Consider the following 20,601-nt stretch of genomic DNA (forward strand, 5'->3'; position numbering starts at 1 on the left):
CCAAAAGTGTTATATTTCAACAGATATTATTACAATATACATAGTCTTTAAATATTTTATTATCCAACTAAATTTGTTGGATGTATTCCACGCTTTCTATGAATAAAATAGTTTGGTAAAAAGAAGATATCCGAAGAGATACTAATCGAAGAAGAAATGAGGATGACAGCAGGTTTAATATATTGAACTGGCAACTAAGTGATTGCGATCATTTAGTTATATTATATCCGTATATGAGTATTTTGTAACAAATGAAAATGTATTAAATATCATGGCACGAAGAGATTCCAAAATTTGAAAAATAACCAGTGATTGCGATCACTTAGTTGCCAACCCAATACATGTACATATCATTATATGAGTATGCTTTTGTAACAAATAAAAATGTATTAAATATCATGGCACGAAGAGATTCCAAAATTTGAAAAATCATTTTGGAATATAACCATGAAAATGAAATGCCTTTTACTACATTTTACTGTTTGGTCTCTAATAACTTAATAGCAACAAAAAACTCATAAACGGAGGATCTATGTAAGTTGGCATGAAGAGATGGAGGAAGAGATGCAGTTTGTAAGAGAAGATATGTAACCGAAAGACTTGTAGTCCCATTGGGAAGTTAATAAACTACGACAGTCGTGGTCTAAATCGGGAATCTAAAGAATCTAAAAAAAAAAAATGCGTGTATCATTTTGAATTTACATTACGATAATCTGAAATGATCTTTGCAAAGTGGCAGAAATTCAACCGTTGTATCTAGTTGGTTGTTGCCTCGCTAAACGATAATAGTCAGTTTAGACGTCAAGAGCACAACGTTAAGTATCTCGAAACGTAAAATATACGATTTATGCCACTTCCATAATCACCTACGCTAATGAATCTGTGACTAACAAGAACTTACCATGCAAATGAGACACTTAAATGGTTGGCCACGCATTTCCGCTTCTAATTCCCGAATTCTGCCTCGAAGAGCCTCGATCACTGGCGTGTCACCGTCCCTTCTAGGCGACGTCGAGGCACTCTCGTCTTGTTCGTTCTGGCCAAGAGGAGTTGCTGTTCCTGGTTCCGGTTTCACCTCGACCAAACCTTGACCGATTTGTTCTGGCGTGTGCGGCGTGTGAGGCGTGTTGGACGCGTTTGGCGATATCACGGCTTCTCGAAGAGCGTCTCTTTCCTTTTGCTCTCTCGGCGTGCCATCCATACGTGGCGCGATCACATCAGCTTCGGAATACTGTGCAGGTCCAAACTCGGCGGCGTCGTCGCCATCGACCACCAGGTCCACGTCTTCCTCTTCCTGCTGATTAGATCCACCGTTGCCAGCGGCTGAACGATTGCTCGATGAGGTCGCCAAACCTGCAGCTACGAACGCAACAAGCAATCAACATTTCTACAAATTTCATACAACGTTCGATGTTTTGTTGAAAAGAGAAAATTATTAATTTGAATCTTTAATTAATTCATCAGGTTACAATATTGTAATATGCGATTGTTTAAGTTCAATAATCATTGATTCCTTTCAATCCAAATGCCTGATGATTTAAGTCAGTGATTATCACACGTCATTGTTGTTAAGGTATAGAGAGGATTTGGAAAAACAAAAAGTTTCAAATTTCTTTACAAATTATTTAGCTCTACATGTATGTTACTCTCTGAAGGATTCGACAACCTACTCGCTTGCTTCTTTGTTTTCTTCTGATCGCTTCTAATAACTTCTAATGGTTTTTAATAACTTTTACACACTTTTAATCGCTTTTGATTGCTTTTTTCTCAACTGAGACCTGCACGTCCTTCGAGGCTCACATGCACTCTCACACATACGGTATAAATGTACCATCTATTTAACAATTGTCATACGTATGGATTCGAGAGGAAGAAAAGTTTATTCGTACAGTGAATGTTTTTAATTTTTCAAGGAAAATTATACAGAAATAATAGGATTTAAAAAGAAACACGAATACGAGTAGGAAAATGTGATATTACGAAAATGAAAGCTATAGATCTTGTTGAAGAACGATTTATTCGCTTTAGCTTACCAGAAAATCCTCCGACAAGCATCGACGTTGCTCGCACTCTTCTTTGACCAGCCCATTCATACTCTTCGAAAGTTTCAGCATCGCCCTCCACGTCCACCTCCTCTTCGTCCAAATTATTCTGACCAGCGGGATTTCCATTATTGTGTTTGTTCAAGCATCGTTCGACGTGCTGATTCAATTCCTCCGGCGTGCCAGATAGCCTCTCGCTACAAACGGGGCAAGAAGGTTCATCCGCTTTCCGTTTCCGGTTCTTCACACGGATTCTGGCCTGCACATATTTACGAAACACTTTTTAGAAATATCGTGACAGGCGTAATCACGCTATATCAACAAAAATCAGAATAAAAGTTGATATAAAATCAAAGAATAACATCGACAAATTAATAAGAGGAAATGTATCTTTTTATCTTCGGCAGAATCGATTGGGTAATTAATTTTTAAGCGACAAGGACACTTTTTTTGTTCCTCCAGGGATTTAATTTTAAATGAATGAATTTCTCAATTTCAGGCTGATTTTTTTCACATTCTCCTTCATATTTATACGATGTTTAACGCTGACTTTGTTAAAACGTATTACAAACTTAACTTTAGTGTATGTTATTTGCTAATCTATGACTGTATAGTAGTCAATAATTGTTAACTACAACTCAAAACAACTCGGCAACTCAGCTCTCGATTCCTCGCAATTCAATTTCTCACCACTCGACTGTCAACTCACGACTCGACTCCTCAGAACTCGACTCTCCACTCACAACTGTCTCAACTCGACTGTCAACTCACAACTATCTCAACTCAACTGTCAACTCACAACTATCTCAATTCAACTGTCAACTCACAACTATCTCAACTCAACTGTCAACTCACAACTATCTCAACTCAACTGTCAACTCACAACTATCTCAATTCAACTGTCAACTCACAACTATCTCAACTCAACTGTCAACTCACAACTATCTCAAATCAACTGTCAACTCACAACTATCTCAACTCAACTGTCAACTCATAACTATCTCAACTCAATTCTCAACTCACAACTATCTCAACTCAAATCTCAATTCACAACTACCTCAACTCAACTGTCAACTCACAACTATCTCAACTCAACTGTCAACTTACAACTATCTCAATTCAACTGTCAACTCACAACTATCTCAACTCAACTATCAACTCATAACTATCTCAACTCAATTCTCAACTCACAACTATCTCAACTCAAATCTCAATTCATAACTATCTCAACTCAACTGTCAACTCACAACTATCTCAACTCAAATCTCAATTCACAACTATCTCAACTCAACTGTCAACTCACAACTATCTCAACTCAACTGTCAATTCACAACTATCTCAACTCAACTGAAATCTCAGCTCACAACTATTTCAACTATCTCAACTCGACTCTCCACTCTCCACTCCACAACTCTGCAGGTGGCAACCACCCGGTAAAACTCCAAGGCCCTTTTGGTCTAACGACACATAGGCCTTCTCGCAACATTGTTTACGGTTCACCTGATAAAAACTGCCAGAACCTTTTTGGCCTAACGGCACTTAAACTTTCCCGCAATATTTCACCCGATATTTCTTAAGCCATTTGTCCACGATGCTATACTATTTATTTACCTGTCTATTGGCTTTAATTCTCTTGTAAGTCTCCCATCTTCCATGAGGCGTTCCATCAGCGGCTGATGGGGCATGGAGCATCGGTCCATGGGGATGGTCTTGAGGATGGCCAGGAGGCAAACTCGACCTTGGCGCTCGCGCTCGAGAGGATGCCGACGATATCTTGTAAAGTCGGTCGAGTTCCTGAGCGAAATGTTGCTCCAATTCCTGCGGCCTTACAGTTACTCCGCACGCTGGGCAACAGGACGGATCCGATGGAAATTTCTTTTTGCCTGAAACACGATTACATCCTGTTACTGTCATCCTGTCACAAATTAAACCACGCATACTTTATTTCAAACGTTTGTTTATCCGCTTTCTATTCTATTCTATTCTAATTCTTCTTAACAACGAGATACCTAAGAATGTCGGTAAGCGAATTAAGAATTTCGCGCGATTAAAGCTTGTACATGGCGAGCAGAAGATTGTTTCAGAGAGAAGAGGGACAAAAAGGCACCATGACATTACGAAATAGAATTATATTCAACGAAAGCAACGAAAAATGTGACATAGACCCCAAAATAAGTTAACACGATAGAAAATGTTTAGTACAAAAGTTACTCACACTAATCGAGTATGCTAATTTTAAACGTTCTTTCACTGTAGATCGATGAAGAATTTTCATAAAATTCAGCGGATTTATAGCGTAATTAATTTTCGTTTCGCGTAATTTTATTATATTCGCATATCCAACACACGTCGGATATATTCGTTCTTAAAAGAAACATTTATCAACCGTGGTCCAAAAGAATTGTGAGACTGAAAAATGTTAGTTTACAAAGAAGATTCCGGATGCTGAAGTCAAATAAACTGTGTCGAGTGGTTACACCTGTTACGTACCTTCCACGTTAACATAAATTTTAAGGAAACCTGTTTCATAGTAAAAATTATTTTCATACGAACTTGCACACGATGCATCGTTCTTATGAATTCATTCAAATTCAGTCGATTAAGCGTGTTCAAAGAATATGATAAATCGATCGACACTTTGAAACGGAAAGTCCGCAAATCCTAATTATCGATAATCGAAAGAATCATTTAATTCTATACATAGCGTATCGAGTTTGCGATGTATCTCAATTTCTGTATTAATTAAAGATAGCATCTAGCGAAATACGTTCGATAAAGGACGTTGGAAATTCGACAGGCAACTATCAAACCATAAGAACATGCGAATGTAACTATTAAAAATAATCCAAGTAATTAATTTATCGCAATAATCGTACCAAATTTAGTCATTGCAATTTATATCACGGAGAAACAATCTGAGAGAAAAACTTTTGATTTGAATACAAATTTTCATTAATAAATGGAACAATACTACAATTAGGTTCCTAAGAAATGCCGTGTAAGTATACGATTTTTTCACAACTAGGAGAAATGTGCTTCTTGAAACAACGAATAATTAAATAATTAATTAAAAGTGAGAAAATGTTCGAGTTGCTACTTTCCTATAGCAGGAAAAACTTCTCGAGGGCTGATACTTGGCGATCTAAAAATAAACGAAAGATCACGGTATTCCAAAATTCACGCAATTTCTCAGACAGCAGACATACTTTTGCTGCGAGAAATATCGAACGACGTTGTTTATTTCCCAAAATTCTCATCACGTGGCATTTTCTGCCAGATTTTCACCAATTCTCGACTCGTGTTCCAAGAGTAACGCGTTATACGCAGGATCCCTGTACCGTACGTTGCTGGGACTCGTGATCAGAGAGGAATAATTATGAAATTTTGCCAAAATTTTACCATTTTAGTCCGCAATTCCAAGAGTAACCAGACTAAAACTGTATTCCCATCTCGCTACTAATTTGCTGCCATTGAAATTTACAATTGCCAAGCATCACACCTGCGCTACGTATTATACCACGATACCGCAAGACCAAGTAGTATACGTCCAATAATACACGCGCCAGTTCTACGAACGTTCAATTAAATATATACATGAAATATTCTAATTTTCCAAACAAACGTAGAACGACTGATCTTGCAATTAAAAGGTACGTTCACAAAAATAAGCAGATATTCAGATACTTCGGGGCAGTAGCCTAAATGACGTTCTCGTGGGTGGAAGTAAGTTAGTAGGGATTTGGCTGAACAGCCGTGAGAATCGTAAGTTACATCGACACGAAGAATCTTGTTTCGAAAAGCTACCGTGTGCCCTCACCGCTTCTGGCGTCGTTTATTTGGAGAACGGCAACCGGCTATTCTCGAGCCGTTTAACATATCCCGAAGCGGTTCTCTTCCCTCGTATCTTTCCTCTTTTCTCTCTTACAAACCGATTCTATTCGTCTCTTTTCCAGTTTTCACCTCCCTTCCTCCTCGTCGCTCCAAGTGGCAAACTTTCTTCTCGTCTCAGTTTTCTTTTCCCCTTTCAATTAGGTAGACTGGGAAATTTATGTCCGCGCCCCGGAATACCCCGTGTACTCGATATTCCGTTCTTTATTGAAACAGACACCTTCTGTTTCCTTTATAGGCATTGCGGATGGCTCCGATTGGAAATAATCGCGATGCAAAATACCGGCGAGTGCGTTTCCTCGTTCCAGCGTTTCATAATACAACGACAGTTCGCGTTCGATTATTGCGCAACCCTGCCGATAGGATATTGGCCTGCAAATCTCACCGGTTTACTGCTTATTATTTAGATTGATATTTCAAGTGCTTGCTCTCTTTAGGCGAGCGAAGGTTAATTTGTCGTCGTACTTTTATCGCGTGTGTGTCTTTTTTCAACGTACATTTTATGGGAAATCGTACGCGAACAGTGAAGATCTTGGGGATCAGTCTCGAATCTTATCGTGCGAATTTTTATTTCATTTGGATTATTCGATCGAGTCTTTGCCGGTGACGTTGATGATAATTCACCTGTTCGGAAATTGTCCGACTGTCGTTTGTAGAGTAATATCAATGATAGTGTACTTGTTGAATGTAAAATGTTTGAATATTCGTTTGAACTGTGGTGATTAAAAAATCCAAGCTCCTTTTCCAAGAAACAAGTGACCCGAATTTTCGTATTCTAAGCTTTAGAAGATCGAAGAGAAACGTTAAAGAGAAACAATAAAATTCCATTCTACTGAAAATGCAAGGTAAAGTTGATATTTTCCAGTAATTTTCTCGAAAGTTACGTCTGCTTTTGAAAAATGTTTCATAACAGCGAATGGCAATGTAAATTTGACGATATAAATTGATAAACGATTCGATAGAATGCCACTCGTTCGAAACTCGTATTTTCGTAATCTTTGGAATTACAAGGCTGCCTCAGGTAGCGTAAGAACTCGTTCTTTCGGTCGTATAGTCTTATCGATGTTATCATCAAAACCCTGGAAAATCGTCAAGGGATGCGATTTCCATTTACAGAGTTCCATCTGCTGACATAATTAACGCAGGCAGTGCCATTTTCGCGTGCAAGGGTCTCGGATGAAAGGGGAAAAAAAAAGAAAGGAAAGAAAGGGGAAACGCAATGGCTAAACCGCAAGGACCTTCTGAATGTTTTTATCCTTCATCTAAGATGTTCATTTTCTTGAGCACGACCTCCTACTTTTTCCCTTTTACGTTCACATAAATTACAAATTATAAATTTAAATGTTTTGTAATATCGTGCATATCGTCCTTTAAATTGCAACTTAAATTTTCATATAGTTTGTACGCTTTTCGAAATTCTCACTTATGACGATATATATACTTATATTATATATTCTCACTTATACTTCACTTATACTATTATATATACTCACTTATACTTATATTATATTCTCACTTATAATTCGGCGCGAAGAAACTATTGGGCTGGCAACTAAGTGATTGCGGATTTTGTCATTAGGTGGCAATGACAATATCCGCAATCACTTAGTTTTCAATATAATATATTTGATATTTTCATTGTACGTTTATCTTTCATTTGTATGGAGCTTAAAAGTGCTTTTGATATTAAAGAATTAATTTGTAGAATATTCACTTGACAAATATGAAATTTTGAATTTTGTCATTGCCACCTGACAAACACCACGATCATTTAGTTTCCAACACAAAAAATGCTTTTGATATTAAAGAATTAATTAGTAGAATATTTCCCTCGAAAGTGGAACATTACAATAGATGGTGAAAGTACGATATCCAAGTATCAGTGCTGTAATAGCAGTAAGTATTAAACAATAAACCCTAACTAATATACTATACGTAGTGTACAATGACAGAGATATATCATTTTTTTAAACAACGATTACAATGAAAGATATAGTACTAAATATAAAATACCGTACGTTAGGAATAAATCGGTGGATTTGCGACAGAACGAGGAGAATTTAAAATTGAAATTTTATCGAATCTGCTCGAAAATTTTTATGCAAACGTAAGAAATTTAAATAACGAAAGCGTTTAATCAAACCACGTGCAAACGGGAAATCGTTATCGTAATATAAATTTTGGAAATTTCTTTTTTTTTTAAGGAAAATCAGAATTGCTTCACTTCCTGACTTCTTTCGTTCATTCGCTTTCTTTTACTTACTTTCCACAACGTTTCTGCCCTTTCGTAACTGCTTTCGCTGCTCTTTGCCCCTCGTTTCGATAAAACGACGATGCTACTCCCTTCGTCGTCGCGCGAAGCTATCTCCCGCGACTCTGACCATAACCGCGCTATCATTTACACTTTAAAACGACTACGGAAGATAGAGTGGTAGCGTATCTTTAATTAAAAGAGTCGGCTGCCTAGGAGTGCGGAATGAAAAGAATCTTCTCACTCTACACCGTAAGGGTATCGCGTTATTAAAGGGCGAATCTACCGAAAAAATCCTGAATAAAACCATTTGTCATTTGCTCTATCTGAAGTACAATTACTTCTATTCTTCATATATATAACAATAAAAAAATATTTATTCAATGCTATATAAATTTTAGGAGAAAATACAAACTTTGAAATAAAAAGTGCCCCATTGAACGATTAAACATTTTTATTAGAACATCGATAAAGAAAATGAGAACAAATCTTGCATCTAACGGTGCACTGTGTTTGCATCCATATCTGTGAGGGCTAATCTACGAATATTATTATAAACACAGCTTAGAAAATAATCGTAAATGCTGCTTTGTAATCGTATAGTTGAAGTTAGAAGTGTGCACATACCTTGCTGTTATATTTAGAACGAGCAAATACCATTTACCGATATCTTCTACATGTCTAAACGATATATTCCGCACGTTTTGCTTGCGACGAAACAACGAATGCGAATGGTTTGTTGAAATAAACGAAGCCTCGTTATAATACGTCGCCATCGACTGTTACCAAGGCGCCACGGTGGTCACCGGTGACCACCAATAAGACAAACGGTCGATTGGGAAAGAACGTTGTCTTACATCGTCAATTTATTATTATCTTGCCATTATATGCTTTGAACAATAAAAATACTCGCGTGGCGTTCTCAGCGAAACACGTGATTTCCGCGTGGCAGTCAAAGTGTTAACGCGGAATATTTTTATGAATTACAATATGTACGTGACACGAAACTTTCTCACGTTACATTAGCATCGTAACGAGACACGACTATCTTGGTTAGTTGATTGTATTTGTACGATTCCAAATTAATCCAATGTATATAAAAGCAGGCATTTATCGCAAACATATACTCAGTGAAAAATTAGTATATACACTACGACAAGTTAAGTAGTCTTAAACGTACAATTACAGCTACAAGACAATCTCGCTGCATATTATAGCTTGTTAATATAATTGACCGTTCAGATACTTGGCGAAATATATCCGTGCCATAAGTATAATTCCTACATTCCATCCTCTATTTTCACATCTGTTTCAAGTTTCACCAACGTGTACAGATACGATGGTAGTGTCTCGTTACGATGCCAATGAAAAGTGTCTTTCTTTCACAGACGCGTCTTTGACAACAACGCATTTTTATACAAACATGAAACCTAATCTGTCAAACGTTGTAATCTTTATCTCGATAGAACAAAATGGATATACGTAATTCGATAAAATCTTGCGCGTCCATTATTTCCTTATAAAACGAAAGAAACTTTTCGGACGACCCAATACATAAATATATTTTTATTTTTAACACAAACGGAGAAATATTTATGGCGTTTCGGAGTGCAAGAAATTTATCTGTAAATTCTCTACCCTGGGTGAAAGATGGCAATACAACTTTTTATTACACGAAAGGGAAATAAAACTTTCCATAGTATAATTAATTGAATTTACGAACAAGCACACGAGTAAAAGTGTTTTACGTAACGTAGAAAAAGACGTATAAAACTCGAACAAGACCCGGATGAAAAACTGGAAAGGAAGTAAGCGAGGAGAAACGCACCCTATAAATTAAGCGTTTGAAAAACACAAAACCAGACTGAAGAAGCGCGAAACGAATGAAATGTTAGGTGAACATTTATCTACACGCGTGTGTACACGAGTTTCAACGAGAATACGAATATTACGTTTATTCGCACAAGTACCTTTTCTTCGAGAAAGGAATAAGAACAAAAAAGAAAATGTCACGTTTTGTTCGTTAAAACCCAGCAGACAAACAAATTAATCATCGACGCGTATTCATACTTTCTCATTCTCCTACTTTCTTCTCGTTTTCTCCACGCAACGTCGAATCGGTTATTCCGATAAATTAATATCACAACGTTTCCGATGTATTTATTAAACAGGTTACTATTTTTCAGCTGGTTGTATTACATATTCGCACATATCTTATACGATTTCGCAAACGTATTTGAAGCAGGGCGTTCATGAAAGATTCAAGAAAGAAGGATGCCCGGCTCCTATGTCGATGAAATACAAGCTGCAGGTAATTAGCTGGGAGCTCGTGCAGTATTTACGGCCATTTAATCCGGATAGAGCAATTAGTATATATCGATGGTGCCAGGTTGGTGGTTACAGATGTAGGATAGGCCCCTACCTACCACGTATAATCCGGTTTTAATTAAATAACTGAGTCTCTGTCTCTCTCTTCCCCCCTTTTAACTCTCCATGCCAGTCACCCTCTGCCTTTTTCTTTCTAACTTGCTTCCGTACAACTTCTATTAGACTTAACGTAACGAAAACAATCGAACATCCGTGTTTCCATACGACTTTTTTGAAAATTATTCTCCTTCCGAAATGTTAGATTGAGAGATATATTTTGGATATTTTTAGATGCTGTAAATATAGATTTTATCAAATTTTATGAAATAGTTCTAGTTTGCTTAATTTGTTAAGTTGCCATTTATATGCTCACCGCTATGTTTCTATTTGTATAGTGTTTGGTTTGACGATGTATACACATTCGTAGCATCGAAAAGATTGACACAAAAAGACTTAACTTAAAATTTCTAACTTTCAGAAGTACAACGCTAACTACTTTAAGCAGAGGATTAGATGTATTGGATTGGTAAATAAGCAGTCACTTAGTTGATAATCCAATATATAGAGAAGCTAAGACTATGTATTTTAATCTAAAATTGTTACGATGGTTATTTTCTCACTTAGACGATCCAGAAATTTACAGACAATTGAACAAGAAAATAAACAAGTCGATATCATGCGTTGTATTTAATGTTTCATTTAATCCTCCATCTGCAAACTTGTCTCTACCGACGTCGTTCGATTCGTCGCAGATTTCTTAGGTTTCTGCGTGTCCAGAAATTCCCCAAAACTCCTGAATGCTCCTGAGAGTTTCCAGAATATCGTACGATAGCTTTCCTATCGCCACGCGTCACCTTAATCTTTCTAAGCGGAGCAACGTTTTAATAGAAATAAGGAAGAAATGAAAAAATTGCTTTAATAATATTATTTATATAATACGCTTCTTCACGATGAATATTTATAAATATAAATAAGAAATAAAAATTACTCGATAGCTTCTTAAAATATTTAAAAACGTCTTATCAATTGGCTGGTCGAACTCTGTTCAAAATTATCGGAATTCGAGAAAACGCGTAGTCCGAAGGAGAAAGACGAATTGAAGTGTTCTCTGACATCGGTGTGATCGTAACTCGATAACAATGGTTCGAATAACAAAAACAAATTGCACGTATGTAGGCGATACTCGAGTTGAGAAAATATTCGAACTTTAAGTCAGCGGTGAGTGCGGTGAAACGTACCGTACGGTATAGCTCGTTGGCCAGAAAGGGTTGTCGGTGGTTTCGTACCATGGCGTCACCATCACCGAATCCCTCAGGCATTTAACCGCAACTGTTGTCTCGATGGGCTGGGTTACTGCCCCTGGACACGTCGCCACGATCATCGTCCTTTACTTCTGCAATATGCTCTTTCGCTAATCTGTTTCGTGCCTTCGTTTTCTTTCAGCGAGGCGCGCGTCATTCTTACGAAAAAGGAATTTTTACGAAAATTCTTTGCATTCTCGCCGACAGATTTGCTTGACAATTCCTTCGATCGTTGATTTCATCGGAGCATCAATTATCTGTTAAAGGAATTTCGTTTATGTGCCTCGATTAAAGCGAGCAACCTCTGTAGTGATTTAAGTTTAAAAATATTTCTATGTGTACACATTGGAAATATAATAAAAATTTCATTTTTATGCTTCCAATTAATAAATCTTCTTTCACGGCGCACGAAGAATCGGGTAATGTTGGCTTGGCAACTAAGTGATTGCGGATTTTGTCATTAGGTGGCAATGACAAAATCCGCAATCATTTAGTTTCCAAGACAATATATTTCACATTTGTCAAGTGAAATATTCTACACATTAATTCTTTAATATTAAAAGCACTTTTTAGCTCCATACAAATGGAAGATAAACGTATGGTACAAATATGGTCAATAGGTGGCAATGACAAAATCAGCAATCACTTAGTTTCCAAGACAATGTATTTCACATTTGTCAAGTGTAACATTCTACAAATTAATTTTTTAATATTAAGAACACTTTTTGGCTCCTTACAAATGGAAGATAAACGTACCATACAAATATCAAATATATTGTATTGGAAACTAAGTGATTTTGCCACCTAATGACAAAATCTGCAATCACTTAATTTCCAAGACAATATATTTCATATTCCTCAAGTAAAATATTCTACAAATTAATTATTTAATATTAAAAGCACTTTTTAGCTCCATACAAATGGAAGATAAACGTATCATACAAATATCAAATATATTGTATTGGAAACTAAATGATTTTGCCACCTAATGACAAAATCAGCAATCACTTAGTTTCCAAGACAATATATTTCATATTCCTCAAGTGAAATATTCTACAAATTAATTTTTTAATATTAAGAACACTTTTTAGCTCCTTACAAATGGAAGATAAACGTACCATACAAATATCAAATATATTGTGTTGGAAACTAAATGATTTTGCCACCTAATGACAAAATCAGCAATCACTTAGTTTCCAAGACAATATATTTCACATTTGTCAAGTGTAATATTCTACAAATTAATTTTTTAATATTAAGAACACTTTTTAGCTCCATACAAATGGAAGATAAACGTACCATACAAATATCAAATATATTGTGTTGGAAACTAAGTGATTGCCACCTAATGACAAGATCAGCGATCAAATGAAATATTCTACAAATTAATTCTTTAATATCAAAAGCACTTTTTAGCCCCATACAAATGGGAGATAAACGTACCATACAAATATCAAATATATTGTATTGGAAACTAAGTGATTGCAGATTTTGTTATTAGGTGGCAATGACAACTTACTTGGTTGCCAATCCACTAACATCTAAAATATCTATTTTAATAAATTCTCCGTTTATATGGAAAAATGACGAAGTCATACGAACCGATAGAAACCTAAGAAGAAACTGATACACAAGGAATCTACTGAAAGTTGTAAAATCTTTGGCTACTTGTTCTTCTACCTGTTCGTACATGCAGCCGGTACATAAATCGAAATTGTTAATTAAATATTTATGATTTCTTAAGATCTCCAGATTTCCCTTGAATCTCCTTTACATCGTTCTACGAGCTGGGCATCGTTGCTCTACACAGTTTTAATATCGTTGGTTTTGTATGATCGCAACCTGTCGTCTTGGGTAAACTCGCCTCGCTAAGGAAAAAGCTAAATGTACACCGCAGGATACCGCCATCAGAGACTCGATATACTGTGAGAGTCGTCCTTAAAAGTGGAACGTTATGCAGTAATGCCGCAGTGACTATCTAACTTTTGCAATTTATTTTCTTATTTATTCGTTGCTATCTCCTGCCAGCGGCATCCTTCGCCAAGGCTACTAATCTACGGAACAATTTTTAGGCAGATCAGTTTTTACGAACCAGATACCTACACATTCTTCTCACGATAACAGTGTGCGTGTTCGCCGTATTAGAAAATATTGTAAATTACAAAAAGGTCCGATTTCAGAACAAACACGACGATAATCGTCGTTGGTCGAGCTTCACCAAGTATGGCAACGCGTACAACTCACATGTCAGACTATGTGTCAGCTTCTACAAAACGGATCGAGACGAAACGTATCCTATTTTCTTTGCCGGACACCAAACTGTACAACGAAGAAAATTCCATCGGAATCCGTTGGCTAGGTTTTACGTAACGCGAGTACAGACAGAAAAATTGAAAAAACTAAGTGTTTCTTTTTTTTCATTTAATATACAGACACAATCCTACTGTTTCATGAGATGTATAAGTTTCCTTACGTCTCCATTTTTTCAGTTACGTTTAAACAAATAGAAAATTGTGTAAATATTCTATCTACAATGAAAATAATGTACGATAACAGATAGTAAGTATGAAAAGACGGTGGAACGTTTCACGGGGAATCGAATACGGCGAGGAAAATTTATTATCTTAAATTTGTTCTAATTTGGAAATAAATTCGTCGATAAATTGATCGATATAATCTGATATCTTCGCTGTTGCAATTCAACGGAAACCTTGCAACATTTGATAACGTAAAATTTGCTACGTTCGTAACGCGTAAAGTGTCGCATGCAGCTGCCTATTTAAGTCCGACAGTCACCGGCGAACAGAATCTCCTTAAAGAAAAGAAAAGAAAAAAAAAGAAAAAGAAAAAATAAGAAATAAAGAAATAAGAAAAGAAAGAAAGAGAAAAGGAAATGGTCACATTTGGCCATCAGGACTATAAACGTTGGCGACTGAGCTTGTTAAAGATTTGTTCTGTCGCATACGGTAACAACGCTGTTTAAAATTCACGTCTAAAGACGAGGCAGGGAAAGATGCATGATCGTTTGCGAATGATCCGACTCGACATGTTTAAGAACTGGTTTCTTTTAAGCGGCAAGTCAGCGCCAATCAGCGCTGGCCGTATTAGCAGCCCACGAGGAAAGTATCGCGATGTTTGCCAATAAAATTTGTTAATTTAAGCAAGGTCTTTCTATGTTTCGTCTCCTTAACTTCTCAGAGATACAGGGTGTGTCGAAAATATTCGTATAACAGCGATGTGTTAAATACGAGAAGGAATGCACTAATTGAATTTCAACAGCAGAGTTCCATGAAACAGAATTACGAAGAATTTTATACCAAAATAAAAATTATATTAAATCCGAACGTGAAAAATGCACGGCAGATATATAGTACGGAAAAATATACAAAATATCCATAGCAGAATATTCGTTACAATTATACTGCGGATATTTATGCAAATTCGTATTTTTATCTGTATAATTAAAAAACTGGGACTCAAATAGGCAATTGCTTTTCCAAATATCATAACAGGTACGTTTTTTCCCTATTTTATATATTTCTGTATTATGTTCGTTCTGTGGATTTTCGTACCTTCAAAGTTCCCTAATCTGGCTATGACGTTAATAGGCGAAACAAATTCCTGCTTACGATTCTACTCCTCGAATTGTTCATAAATTTTCATATGACAGAGTCACAGTGCAGTTGTTAGAGCGTGACCGTATTATATAAATTCTGGCAAATTAATAAATAAATCAAGATATCTGCCGTGATCCGAAGTTTTGCGACCGATTGCTTCCTACGCATTTTTCACGAGGAAAAACATTTGCCGATGGTGTTTTGCGCGAACGTATTACCTTCCTTACGAATTCCTAATTTATAGCATAATTTCTGCACAAACACATCTGCAACGACCCATCGTAAACCTGACGAGCGATTTGATCGCGCGATAAAACATAAGATTGACTAAGAATATTTCGATATGAAGGGTAGCAATAATTATCATCGATGTATTTATATCGACTGCAAGCGAAGACAACGGCAACACGCGAATGAATGGAACGTACAAGAAGAACGAAACAACGAAAGAGTGCGGCGATGTTCATTTGGTCAGTGAAATATTAAAATAGCTGGCTGGCTGGTCTCGTAAGAAAGTAATGGGATCGCAGTACATACGCGAAGTAGTAAGAATGACGATCGCGCCAACTCGATCATTATTAACGCCTTTTCGTTCTACGCTGCACGAGAGCACACCTGTCGTACCGATCATCTCGATCTTAATCGACCGCTTAATTATCTCAATACCGATCAGACCGGACGTAAATCGAAGATACGGAGCAGGCAAACGCAACGAGTCACAGACAGATTCGAAGCAGAAAGCGCAACAACGTACCGATTATTTACAGCTGTTTCTTAGTTTGCTTTATGAATACCGCGACGCGTTAATACGAGCAGTAAATTACTGTGTAAGCTGGCTAATAGTGATCGGGCAAAGAAACGGTAATGGCAGAAATTAACATCTAGACACGTGCGATTACTTGTAATTAATAATAGAAAAAAATACAAGTTTTTCTATTCGATTAAATACTTGTATAAATCACTGTATAGCAGATATACTGTGGACTTGCGAATTGAGTTTGTGTTTTTTCATATGTTGTGTAGTTTTATCGAATATTTATTGTATACTGGAGTTTCTTTAAGGGATTTTTGAATTTTCTTTCTGGTGGAACTTTGTTTGGAAGGATAAGATGGGAGGATCTTTTGGCTCGTTTGTGACATTTGTAGATTGTCACTTTTAATATTATTAATTGAAACAGATAAATGGATTTAAAAGATTCTAATCTCTACTCCGTGGAATTAAAAAGGAGGCCAAAGTTTCCCCTCAGAAAATATATAGGTGAAATTTTTCGTCAAAATATTATTACAATTAATATTTCGAATATTTGAAATATTATGTAAGGCTAAGTGTCACAAAGGAACAAAATTCCTTTCCAATTCGTCGGTATCGATCGTTTCTAATGCTGTTTGCAATCATTCTAATTGTTTACAAATTTCGATAATCATGTTTCACTTTATTTTAGAAATTTATACTGCCAAGTATAAGTAAAACTGCTGCAGTAACTATTCAAGAAACACTACATTTTTATTTATGTACATCCATGACCTGGGCACTGTTATTACACAGAAATATTCTAAATGAGGAGAGGAGCATATTATTGTACCCTTGAATGTACATTATGTTTTGGGTTGCAAGGTATAGGAACACAGAAATTAATAAACAGATGTCTATTTATGTTTCTTGTAGCCTCTAGCTAAAGCTATAAGCTTAACTTTATTTGGCAATGCCCTTTTGCTATAATTATATGAACGTCCTCTCTTCATTCCATTGTATTGTAACACTAAGAGAGTAAGGATCTGAATCAGCATAAACTTATACATTATACTTATACTTATACCTTTAATTATTTAAATATACTTTTCTATTACAAATTCATCCACTCATTCCTCTATTAGTCAACCTGAACATTATCATGTATTAAATGAATAAATACTGACAACAATTCATTTGATTTTCACTTCATACACTATAGCTGTGCTTATACTTATACCTATACTTATTTCAATATATTTTTCTATTACAAATTCATTCACTCATTCCTCTATTAGTCAACCTGAACATTATCATGTATTAAATGAATAAATACTGACAACAATTCATTTGATTTTCACTTCATACACTATAGCTGTGCTTATACTTATACCTATACTTATTTAAATATACTTTTCTATTACAAATTCATCTACCCATTCCTCTATCAGTCAACCTGAACAATATTATGTATTAAATGAATAAATAATGATAACAATTTATTGATTTTCACCTCATACACTATAGCTGTGCTTATACTTATACCTATACTTATTTCAATATATTTTTCTATTACAAATTCATTCACTCATTCCTCTATTAGTCAACCTGAACATTATCATGTATTAAATGAATAAATACTGACAACAATTCATTTGATTTTCACTTCATACACTATAGCTGTGCTTATACTTATACCTATACTTATTTAAATATACTTTTCTATTACAAATTCATCTACCCATTCCTCTATCAGTCAACCTGAACAATATTATGTATTAAATGAATAAATAATGATAACAATTTATTGATTTTCACCTCATACACTATAGCTGTGCTTATACTTATACCTATACTTATTTCAATATATTTTTCTATTACAAATTCATTCACTCATTCCTCTATTAGTCAACCTGAACATTATCATGTATTAAATGAATAAATACTGACAACAATTCATTTGATTTTCACTTCATACACTATAGCTGTGCTTATACTTATATCTATACTTATTTAAATATACTTTTCTATTACAAATTCATCTACCCATTCCTCTATCAGTCAACCTGAACAATATTATGTATTAAATGAATAAATAATGATAACAATTTATTGATTTTCACCTCATACACTATAGCTGTGCTTATACTTGTTTCCTCTATCTCATTCCTCTATCAGTCGACCTCAATCTCACCAAAAACAAAGCGGACATTATTTATGGAACGGTCTGATTAAACGATTACGTAAATTTGTTTATTAAAGCATTACGTAAATATTAGATTATGGTTTGCAAAAATAACACAGCAAGCGTATAATCGTCGGAAACACTGTTAAACGAATTCCAAAATGTTATCTGTTCGGAAGATCGATCGGTAAGGAAATTCGATGTTTAACCTGAACGTTTAACCCAAGGGATCAGGAAGAAATTTGAGAAGGAAGGTCTGTCGAGTTAACAGGCAGGCTTTTCCATTTCTCTCGTAAAGTAGCGCGCACGAGATAAGGAAAATTCGGTATGCATGAAAGGGAGCTTGTCCTTGGACCAGACCCTTTCAGGAAGTCTGTACTTATGAAAGCTCGTGCATGCAGAGCAATCGAGAACCTCGGCGAACCCTTATATCCATAACGGGCGAACTTATGGTGCACCGTTTAACTCTGATAAATTGGCGAATATTACGCAAGTAGGACAATATCTATCGAGTAACGATATGAGAACAATCTGGCGATCAAATGAAGAACGCAAGTTTTGTATAATATAAAACGAGATTCAAATGTGATTACGCAGTTTGAACACGTGAGAAATTTATTAGAAAACACGTAGTATGTCGTGTAGATTGGAAACCGATTGAAAAAGGATAAAGTTTCGTGATCGAGATTATGTGCTTTTGTACTATCTGAAATATTTATTAAGAAGCAAATCAACTTCTCTAAATATGCAACAAGCTATACGACATCGTAAAATACATTGGAACGTATTATGGCAAAATTACGATATAATCTCGTTGCATGTATCAGCGTCTAGTTTCTATGGTTTGAAGACAAGTGAAAAGTTCAAGCGTACAGAACAAACCGTAATAACACAAAGGATAAGATCAGGACACACTCGACTGACACGTACGTACATACTGAGAAATAGACCATGTGTTTAGTATATGACATTTGCAATGTGAGATTATCGATCAGCCACACGATCGTAGAGATATTAAACGGAATTGAATAAAACAATAAATTGAATATAAAAATATAAAAATAGTTGGCCATGATCGTGGTAATCGATACGACTTCAAACGAAATAACTGATAATAATGAAATATTTCAAAAATTCGATTGTTTGTTCTATTGGGCTGGCTTTTATTAGATGGTACTGACAAAAGCCATAATCACTTAGTTGCTAACTCAATATTAAAGCAAGATAATATTTAAGTAAAATAAATATCTATTTAAATTTTATAGCGAATTTTACATTTAAATTTAAATCCATTTAAATAGATATCTGTTTCGTTGGAATATTATTTTGCATTAACAATAATTTCATAAAAATATAAATCTCTGTAGAATCCACAGGCTAATTACAATTGATACCCAACTCTTAAACTGCAATGTACACGCTTTGTAATTAGTTTATCTAATTGGAATTTATTTAGATGGAGGATACATTAGCTTCTGTATCGTACGTTTATCTTTCATTCTTATCGAGCTAAAAAATGATTTTAATGTTAAACAATTAATTTGTAGAATATTTCACTTGACAAATATGAAATATATCGTCTTGGAAACTAAGTGATTGCGGATTTTAGCATTGCCAAATAATGACAAAATCCGCAATCGCTTAGTTTCCAACACGATATATTTCGTATTTGTATCTCACGTTTATCTTCCATTCGTACCGAGTTAAAAAATGCTTTTGACATTAATGAATTAATTTGTGATGGTAGACTTTTACTGAGATGGTAGAATTAACGGAAACGAAGTTATCATGTTTGGTGTATATCATATGGGAATATTATTCTCCGTAGCATCGATCGATATAATGAGACATTGTTTAAGCAGCAAAGGTTTCATCCAAGTTTCTCTGTCTCACGCTGAAAAGATTTTATGTCGTAACTCGAAAGCTGGCCCCTTGTCGACTCTGTGAAATTTAGTTTTTCTGATGCTTCGTCGTAAAGAAGTATTCCGTTCTCGCGTGACACATGTTTTCAAGCAAGATACGCACATAAATTGAAGGAATACGCGCGAAGAAAACGTGTTCCGCGAGAAAAGCCGAGGGTCTTCTAATTCGCTTTTACAGCCTCCAACGCGAGTCTGGCTGCTGATAAAAAAATAAAAACATCGTCACTTCGCCATTTGTACACAAGGCAATCGTATATGTACATATTGTACATGTGTGTCTTTCAAATTCTTCAACTTC

At 35.6% G+C, this 20,601-nt stretch overlaps 1 protein-coding gene and 1 long non-coding RNA gene across 3 annotated transcripts in view; both read right to left on the reverse strand.

Moving 5' to 3' along the window:
• Positions 1-20,601, reverse strand: part of LOC126923593 (E3 ubiquitin-protein ligase Rnf220-like) — a 192,754-nt gene that overhangs the window by 4,799 nt on the left and 167,354 nt on the right. Inside the window, exons 5-7 of the mRNA XM_050737208.1 lie at positions 3,654-3,925; positions 2,034-2,301; positions 902-1,359 (exon numbers count right to left, since the gene is read on the reverse strand). Of these exons, the coding sequence (XP_050593165.1) occupies positions 902-1,359; positions 2,034-2,301; positions 3,654-3,925 (998 nt within the window). The remainder of the gene's footprint in view (positions 1-901; positions 1,360-2,033; positions 2,302-3,653; positions 3,926-20,601) is intronic.
• Positions 16,993-18,192, reverse strand: LOC126923605 (uncharacterized). 2 transcript variants are annotated; one of them, XR_007713232.1, is made up of 3 exons: positions 17,742-18,192; positions 17,443-17,589; positions 16,993-17,283 (listed from the first exon to the last, which is right to left on the reverse strand). It is a non-coding gene; the product is annotated as an uncharacterized LOC126923605 (long non-coding RNA). The 2 variants fall into 2 exon arrangements; XR_007713231.1 differs by lacking the exon at positions 16,993-17,283 and having other exon boundaries at positions 17,293-17,589; positions 17,742-17,894; positions 18,047-18,192.

The sequence above is a fragment of the Bombus affinis genome, chromosome 13 (assembly GCF_024516045.1).
Source record: "Bombus affinis isolate iyBomAffi1 chromosome 13, iyBomAffi1.2, whole genome shotgun sequence".
In the NCBI taxonomy this organism is placed as follows: domain Eukaryota; kingdom Metazoa; phylum Arthropoda; class Insecta; order Hymenoptera; family Apidae; genus Bombus; species Bombus affinis.